This window comes from Oncorhynchus tshawytscha, linkage group LG16 (assembly GCF_018296145.1).
Source record: "Oncorhynchus tshawytscha isolate Ot180627B linkage group LG16, Otsh_v2.0, whole genome shotgun sequence".
NCBI lineage: Eukaryota > Metazoa > Chordata > Actinopteri > Salmoniformes > Salmonidae > Oncorhynchus > Oncorhynchus tshawytscha.
This window is the reverse complement of record NC_056444.1, coordinates 59,459,664-59,469,046: the sequence shown is the minus strand read 5'-3', so window position 1 is coordinate 59,469,046 and position 9,383 is coordinate 59,459,664. Positions and strand designations below refer to the sequence as shown.

The window sequence follows — 9,383 nt, the reverse complement described above, 5'->3', positions numbered from 1 at the left end:
AGCTAGTTACAGTAATGAGTGCATACATTTTCATATTTGTTCGTACTGGTCCCCCATGGGAATCAAACCTGGCATTGCAAGGTCCATGCACTACCAACGGAGCCACACCGGACCACCATAGCAGTTCTATTAATTATTAATGATTTTTTTTAAATTATCTAGGTACATAAAGTATAGTCTGTAGGCAACACATGAACACCAATCCATTTTTCCCAAAGTAAAGATATCCTCTTAATGGCAGATGTGTTATATAATCCTCAGTGAATGGTTGAGCAAGCTATTGAATCCATGGTAGACACTAATCATTTTAGGTGCTCTTAAGGTTTCAGTCTATGAATACCTTAGCTCTGCCATACAAAATCCAAGCAGCAGTTTGACTAGTTTACTGTTTGTCATGACATCCAAGTGTTTGAGAATGCAAAATGATGAACCTGGGCCATAACCTTTACAGCTTAGGTAATAATATATGCCATTTAGAAAACGCTTTTATCCAAGGCAACTTAGTCATGTGTGCATGCATTTTACATATGGGTTGTCCTGGGAATCTAACCTACAGTACTGGTGTTGCAATCGCCGTACTTTACCAACTGAGCCACAGTAAGTAACACCCCCATGAATATGCAAATCACATACATTATTTTCCCATGTCCCATCTGGTGTTCATAAAATGGAACTGAATTGTATCTGTCAGATACCTTTATCCATCTGTCTAATGCCAATATAGAAACCCACTGCATCAAATCCCATCAGTATATTATGAATGCATATTAAAATACAAAAAAAACAAAAGTCTGAAAGTAATAAAACAATTTATTACTATTATTCCCATAAACAATCTTAATACTATTATTTACTCTAGGGATATTACCTCGCAATGGTTCTCTTCTATCCCGATTAAAACCGTTTCTCCAATTCAACATTTGGAATACTACAGTTTTTGGTGTGAAATAATCATAGTTCAGTATTTTCTGTTTCCATTCATTTCTTGGCTGTTTAAGTCTACCGAGCAGTGATAGAAATGTATTGCGCCAGTAAGACTTCAGTGTCCGCACACAGCTATTCTTCGTCCATCAGGCTCATTCCTGATCTGCACAAGCTCTAAGAGCACACATTTGATTTTACAGTAAAAGTATCAAATAAACATCTAAAACAGATGGGGAGCAGCAATTTTCTCTGCAGTCAAAGAAGAGCACTTGTGTGTTGAACTTTTCTTACTACCATCTTTCTGTGCAGTTTCACTATTAATGTGACAGAGGGCAGTGTCGGTCAGACGAGGAATGGATTGTCTAGCACTGCCACTCCAGCAGCCACACCTCCATCAGAGTGTTCATCACTTTTGGTCCTCAGCAGATGTCCAGCACACTCATTCAGCACCATGTCTTGCCCATGCCTATGTGGACACAGAAATCATGACACACAACCATTCAGAGAGGAGACAAAAGGCATCTTCATTACTCTGCAGGAGTACATTGTTATCACCACATCTTGATGCAATAGTTTTCAGTGGGCCAAAATGTAAACCACCTCCAATTACAGTATACTTCATTTCAACTCACATATACAATTTCTATGAAGTTGTCAAGACAGGAATGTGTACAGAAGGGTCTTTGACTGTACCTGACGTAGGCCCCAAATACACCCAGCTCACTTAGGCAGGTGCTGAGTTTGAGTGGCGTCCCCAGTCTCAGGAGATAGTTGTGTACAGGGCGGGGCTGAACCTTGTCCATCAGAATATAGGCCATCCTCTCTGTGCTCTGCTTCACACCCTCCAGTACCTGACAGATCTCAGCTCCATAGAGGTTGTTGCCTACAGGAGTAGAGAAAATCTACACTTTAGCAGACAGGCCACAGCATGATAAGGTTAGAGGTCAGGGTCACGAGAGATGTGAAGTAAAGAGCTGAGGTCCTCTTACCCCCACCTTCCCTCTGTGGCTTCAGGACAAACTGGTCTGGTTTTGCCAAAGCCATAGCCACAGTCTTGTCACCTTCTGGTCCCTGTTAGTAAGATTGAATAAGAAAGTTGAAGCAGAAAAGCAAACTGCTAGGAAAGGCTTTAAAGAAAGAGGTATGTACGCAAACATTATCAAGAGTCCAAAGAGCCCGGTTTTGTTCTCTTACCATGTCTAATGTATACAGCCCAGCAAAGGTTGCCCGGATCTGGTCCACAACGTCAGGTTCACCCGGAAAGAACCTCTCCAGAACACCCGGTCTGGCCAGTTCCTGTTGGACCTTCTTAGTGCCAGCCAGGTGGGTACTGATATCTGGACACTTCACAGCCAGAGAGCGCTCCATCATGAGACGAGCCTCCCAGTTCTACAAAAAAAAAATCATACACATTGTCATGATAATAAGTGATTGCATCAGTTTCAAGATGACACAACCACAGCAAAACTCTGAGAACGTGAAGGAAAAAAATTAAGATGATTGTGTTCAAACCTGTTCTGTGTAGTTCTGTGGCATGTACCCATTACGGAAATACACAATAGCAACCTCCCGTCCATCTCTGCAACAAAATGTTTTTTATTTTTTAAATGAAACAATGAGCATGGCATTACATTGAAAGTAAGGCAATGTTTGACAGTCTTTTTATCAGTAACAGATGTTGCAAAATCAAAACATTAGTATATGTTGAGCACTCAAATGACCATAATAAACTTTTTTTTTTAAAGTAACACTTACACAAACAGCCTCTTATCCTGATCAAGGAATCCCGTCTTAGCTACATCTTCAAACTGTCTTCGTATAACAGGAATATTTCTGAAAACAAGCAGAACTATTTTATGTCACGCCATTTTGATATACCAATGGTAGTCAACTACATTTGTCTACCATGGCTACAAAAGTGGCAGTAGGAGGCTCCATCACAGCATCATCAACAGGATAAAAATCAGATGATTGAGTCAGAGTTGATTACCTCTTCCATAGCTCATTCTCCACATATCGATGGTCGAAGATGTTTCTTTGGAGCTCTTCAACCAGATACAAGACTACTGCCCTTTAATGACAGAATTACCCATATTAAAAGCTCAGCAGTGGTATCTACTTTGTGTTCTGTTACTGACATAGACAACCAACAAAACGTCCTAGTTTTCAGTATCCTCTTTTTTTCTTTGTACAAACTGACGGATCTCAAATGCATTCACACATCTGAATCCTAACCAAGAAACCCACCTTTCTGAGCCATAGAGTTCCCAGGCCTTAGCTAAGCCCTTTGCCAGACCTGCAGAAGGGTTATTGTCTAGGATACGCTTGCTATCCTCCAACCGTCCAGCCACCTTCAGGATGTGTCTATTGATGCAGACAGACAGGGTCATTCACAGGGCATTCAATTGTTTACAACTTTGTCTTCAAACCAAACATACTTCTCCAATTCCCTTTCCCATCGTCCTGTATCTTTTACAGCAGGAGAATAAAAACCTTCAGCAGGGAAAACCAGCAGTATTGTTGTGGTTCACATACCGGTGGACGTTTGGCGTGTGTGAGGCAAGACCACCAAAACTGGCAGCAATGGTATTGATCTCGATCTGCTTCAGGGAGGCACTCCCATCTCCATTCTGGTCCAGCATGTAGTCTGAGCGATTCAGACCCAAAACTATGGACTGGAAATGTACAATAAATAAATGAGCAAGGTCTTTGACCTCCACCTAAATGTATTTGATTATTGCAACTTGAAATGCATTCCAACATAGTGTTGAAGGCTGAGCAATATCAGATGCTATAGTACCCTCCAAGCTCATCATTAAGCTCAGGGCCCTGAGTCTGAACCCCACCCTGTGCAACTGGGTCCTGGACTTCACTGACCCTCAACATAGGGGGCATCACAAGGGTGCGTGCTCAGCCCCCTCCTGTACTCCCTGTTCACCCATGACTGTATGGCCACGCACACCTCCAACTCAATCATCAAGTTTGCAGTTGACAACAGTAGTAGGCCTGATTACCAACAACGACGAGACAGACTACAGGGAGGAGGTGAGGGCCCTGGCAGAGTGGTGCCAGGAAAATAACTTCTCCCTCAACAAAACAAAGGATCTGATTATGGACTTCACGAAACAGAAGAGGGAGCACACCACTATCCACATCGACGAGAATGCAGTGGAGAAGGTGGAAAGATTCAAGTTCCTTGGCGTACACATCACTGACAATCTGAAATGGTCCACACAGTGTGGCGAAGGTGGCGCAACAGCGCCTCTTCAACCTCAGGAAGCTGATGAAATTTGGCTTGGCCCCTACGACCCTCACAAGCTTTTACAGATGCACAATTGAGAGCAGCTTGTCGGGCTGCATTGCCACCTGGTACGGCAACTGCACCACCCGCAACCGGGCTCTCCATAGGGTGGTGTGGTCTGCCCAACACATAACCGGTGGCACACTGCCTGACCTCCAGGACACCTACAGCACCCAATGTGACAGGAAGGCCAAAATAATCATCAAGGACATTAACCACCCGAGCCAAGGTCTGTTCACCCCGCTATCATCCAGAAGGCAAGGTCAGTAGACGTGCATCAAAGCTGGGACCGAGAGACTGAAAAACAGCTTCTGTCTCAAGGCCATCAGACTGTTAAACAGCCGTCACTAACACAGAGAGGCTGCTGCCTACATACAGGCTCAAAAGCATTGGCCACTCTAATAAATGGATCACTAGTCCTTTAATAATGCCACTTTAATAATGTTTACATATATTACTCATCTCCTATGTATATACTGTATTTTATACCATCTAATGCATCTTGCCTATGCCGCTCGGCCATCGCTCATCCATATATGTATATATTCCATCCCTTTAGATCTGTGTATTAGGTAGTCGTTTTAGAATCGTTAGATATTACTGCACTGTCGGAACTAGAAGCACAAGCATTTCACAACACTCGCAATAACATCTGCTAACCATGTGTATGACCAATAAAATCTGATCTCATGTACATACTATATTCTATTCTACTGTATTTTAGTCAATACCACTCATCCTAATATTTATATATATTTTTATTCCATTATTTTACTTTTAGATGTGTGTATTGTTAGATATTACTGCACTGATGGAGCTAGGAACACAAGCATTTCGCAAAACCTGCAAAAAATGTGTGTGACCAATAACATTTGATTTGTTCGAAAGCAATAATACCCTACCTGGGTCTTGCCTTCCTGTAAAACATGTCTGTATATATTGAACAACCTCCCAGTGAAATCATCCACTTTGATGGTGGTGGCTAGAGCCTCCTCCAGGAAGCTTGAGTCCTGGCTGATCCTGTCCACCAGTCGGTTGTAGTGCGTTTGTACTGCTAGAGCCTGGTGGAAGGTATCCTTGGGCACTGGCGAGGGGAAAAGCGTGAACGGTGCATAGGTCACCACCTGAAACCAAACACACAATAAGGGTGCCTTTGTAAATTCCCCATGGCAATCTACACTGATGTGAGAGTGGCAGAGTGCAGAATAATTGAGGAGTTTGCGAAAGCCCTAAACTCTTGTTATGGCAGATATGTAAACATCGGCAAAGAAACTGAATTCAATTGTTGCCAGTAACCCAGTTAGTCACCAACGCTCTAGATAACATGAAAACAGCCTAACCAGCTCTGCTAGGGCAAGTAAAATGTTCAAAGTGAGGTGTTAAAGCTTCTTCCAGACACAAAATAGCAAGCTTATATTATTTTGGATGATATAGCGATACTTTGACTCCAAGTTTCGATTTGCTAGGTAGCGTTAGCATGCGCAAATCAGCTGTACTTTTGCCAAAACTATGGAATTTAAAAAAATAGTGAGTCAATATGTTTTCAGCACTTATTTCTACGACTGATCAAAAACTCTGCTGCAGATATATATATAGTGAGCAATGTTTGGAACATCAAATTGCTATAAAATCACAGTATCAATTCAGAAAACATATATAAATCATAGAATAGCCATATACAGTACCAGTCAAAAGTTAGGACACACCTACTCATTCAAGGGTTTTTATTTTTATTATTTTCTACATTGTAGAGTAATAGTGAAGACATCAAAACTATGAAATAACACGTGTAGTAACCAAGAAAGTGTTAAACAAAATATATTTTATATTTGAGATTCTTCAAAGTAGCCACCGTTTGCCTTGACAGTTTGCACACTCTTGGCATTCTCTCAACCAGCATTACCTGGAATGATTTTCCAGTCTTCCACATATGCTGAGCACTTGTTGGCTGCATTTCCTTCACTAGTCATCCCAAACTATCTCAATTGGGTTGAGGTCAGGTGATTGTGGAGGCCACGTCATCTGATGCAGCACTCCATCACTCTCCTTCTTGGTCAAATAGCCCTTACACAGCCTGGAGGTGTGTTTGGTCATTGTCCTGTTGAAAAACAATAGTCCCACTGAGCACAAACCAGATGGGATGGCTTATTGCTGCAGTGGTAGCCATGCTGGTTAAGTGTGCCTTGAATTCTAAATAAATCACAGACAGTGTCACCAGCAAAGCACCCCCACACCACCTCCTCTATGCTTTATGGTGGGAACCACACATGCGCATATCATCTGTTCACCTACTCTAAGTCTCACAAAGACGCGCACATTTGGACTCCGAGAAAAAGACAGATTTCCACCAGTCTAAATGTCCATTACTTGTGTTTCTTGGCCCAAGCAAGTCTCTTCTTCTTATTGGTGTCCTTTAGTAGTGGTTTCTTTGAAGCAATTCAACCATGAATGCCTGATTCACGCAGTCTCATCTGAACAGTTGATGTTGAGACGTGTCTGTTACATGAAGCATTTATTTGGGCTGTAATTTCTGAGGCTGGTAACTCTAATGAACTTATCCTCTGCAGCAGAGGTAACTCTGGGTCTTCCTTTCCTGTGGCGGTCCTCATGAGAGCCAGTTTCATCATAGCGCTTCATGGTTTTTGCGACTGCACTTGAAGGAACTTTCAAAGTTCAGATTTTCCGTATTGACTGACCTTCATGTCTTAATGGACTGTCATTTCTCTTTGCTTATTTGAGCTGTTCTTGCCATAATAAGGACTTGGTCTTTTACCAAATAGGACTATCTTCTGTATACCACCCATACCTTGTCACAACACAAATGATTGGCTCAAAAGCATTAAGGAAAGAAATTCCACAAATTAACTTTTAATGCACACCTGTTAATTGAAATGCATTCCTCATGAAGCTGGTTGAGAGAATGCCAAGGGTGTGCAAACTATTTCATAGTTTTGATGTCTTCACTATTATTCTACAATGTAGATAAAAGTAAAAATAACAAAAAACCCTGGAATGAGTAGGTGTGTGTCCAAACTTTGTTTAATAAAATTTTGTTAAAAAGTAACCTTTATTTAACTCGGCAAATCAGTTAAGAACAAATTCTTATTTACAATGATGACCTAAACCGGTCAAACCCGGACGGCGCAGGGCCAATTGTGCGCCACCCTATGGGACTCCCAATCACAGCCGGTAGTGATACTGCCTGGATTTGAACCAGGGTGTCTGTAGTGACACCTCTAGCACTGAGATGCAGTGCCTTACACCGCAGCGCCACTCAGGAGCCCTATATATCATGATCGTGAGGTACCTGGAAAGTCCCAGCCCCAGTGCTAGATTGCCGCCGAGGTCAGAACGCTAGGATCAACCCTAATCCTCGGCCAGAGCGTCCAGTGAGCGCTCTGAACGCTCCGAGAGTTTAACACTCCGAATTTACAACAGGACAATCTGACAACGACCAGGGCGCAACCTAGAATGAATTTACAAACTTGATGTTATTGGGATTTCTCTGATTATCACAACAGATTGGCATGTACAGTTAAGCAATTGAATTGCATTAACTGTCTTGGCATTCTGTTCTCTGAACATTTAAGATGGTAGATTAGATACTTGGTATAGTGAAAAATAAACAGAAAAATATGTAACATGACCACTGAGACAGAATATATTCCCACAGGGGCGCAACTTTGGTTTTAGAAGTAGAGGTTACCAGTCAGATAACCACTCCAAACAGCCTACTCGACCACCGGAGGTGTCTGCATGTTCCTAAAGCACAAAACGGGGGAGAGGGCAGGGGGGGTACAAAAATGCAATGTCATGCATACCACCCCCCCCGCCCGCGGTGAAAGTTGCGCCCCTGGATTTCCACAAATCCAGTCATACAACATAGGCTCAAAAGAGAGAATTCCTGGCATGGCTAGGCATTACAAACTCCCTTTTTTGAACAGTATAGCTCCAATGGCTGCCCAGTTTCTCCTTCTCCCACTTCTCCTTTGAATTAAATTTACCAAAACAGGTGATTTTCGCCATCTTATAGTAGAGAATTCTATAGTCATATCAAACAACAGTTCAGTGTGTCTAAACGGTTTAGCCTAATCAAGCAGAATAAGGTTTACCTCTGATGAGTTGGGTGTCTCTTTAGTCCGCATCAACACTCCGTTTAGAAGGGCTGAGTCTTTTGCTACATCCACTAAGTCCTTTATGAGATCATTATCCATCAACACATCCTCTGGTATCCCGTTGGCAGCCATTGCAGTTCACCTGTGCAAGGTGAGACCAACATAACGTATTTGCATTGTAACCATGACAAAGCAGATTATTGATTTAACCTTTATTTAGACAGGGATTCCCATTGAGATTAGCCTCGACCGCAACTGGATTCTGACGGGACATTGGGCTGATACAGAGCTGTAACGTTACATACTAAAGTTAGGAAGACACTGTAGCTAGCTAGTTAAGTTAACGTTAGCTACCAGCAGCATCCACATACACTTTGGCTTGCTATCAACCTAAATGCACCACCACATTTTAAATGACAAACCTGTCCTTCTATACGCCGATTATGCTCAGATGATGTGCTCTGGAACGGCAACCCCCCCCCCAAAAAAAACAGATGTTTTTCCCTTCAAGAATGAACCCCACGGATAAACATGGACTTGGGGGCAAACCAAAGACTACGCCTCTTCCGTTCTCTTCAAAACTCACTACCGTGAAAACATATTCTTCTGTGGGTTTTATATGGCAGTTGGCAACCAACTTTAAGGTGCATTACCGCCACCAACTGGACTGGAGTGTGGACCAGCGATAGCGAAGGTCAAATCCTGCCCAATGTTTTCGTCTCCTTAAAAGGAAACGAAATACGTAATTCAATTCAATACTATATCCCCTGAAGATTTATCCAGCAATTAAATTAATCCTTGCTCTTCAACCCCATTACTCCTCAAATCTAATAACAATCGCTCCCTTTCCCTCCCATATTTCTGGCACTAAAATAGAACATATTCCACTGTTTCCATCTCCCCCTGACAATGATCACACCTCCCAGTCAGATGTTTCCCCACCAATTTCAATGTACTTTTGAGCCTTGTGTGTCCGTCTCAGCCTTGTGATTACACTTTCCTCCCTTCTCTCTGTCTGAGGACCTCCCTGCCCCCACCTTTTC

The 9,383-nt window shown here is 42.5% G+C and overlaps 1 protein-coding gene across 1 annotated transcript; it reads right to left on the bottom strand.

Moving 5' to 3' along the window:
• Positions 1-792: 792 nt before the first annotated feature.
• On the bottom strand, positions 793-8,928 carry gss (glutathione synthetase). The gene is made up of 12 exons (XM_024399795.2): positions 8,763-8,928; positions 8,338-8,482; positions 5,128-5,349; positions 3,460-3,599; positions 3,172-3,288; positions 2,915-2,995; positions 2,680-2,757; positions 2,437-2,503; positions 2,119-2,313; positions 1,914-1,995; positions 1,618-1,807; positions 793-1,390 (listed from the first exon to the last, which is right to left on the bottom strand). Exons 2-12 carry the CDS (start codon positions 8,470-8,472, stop codon positions 1,267-1,269), a joined length of 1,431 nt encoding a protein of 476 aa, XP_024255563.1. The 5' UTR covers positions 8,473-8,482; positions 8,763-8,928; the 3' UTR covers positions 793-1,266.
• Between the last annotated feature and the right edge of the window lie 455 nt (positions 8,929-9,383).

Coding starts and splice junctions, on each gene's coding strand:
- gss (XM_024399795.2), bottom strand. CDS start 8,472: ATGGCTGCCAACGGGATACCAGAGGATGTGTTGATGGATAATGATCTC. Junction 3,289..3,459: donor CACACGCCAAACGTCCACCG/GTATGTGAACCA, acceptor CTGCATCAATAG/ACACATCCTGAAGGTGGCTG. Junction 2,758..2,914: donor GAGAATGAGCTATGGAAGAG/GTAATCAACTCT, acceptor GCTTGTTTTCAG/AAATATTCCTGTTATACGAA.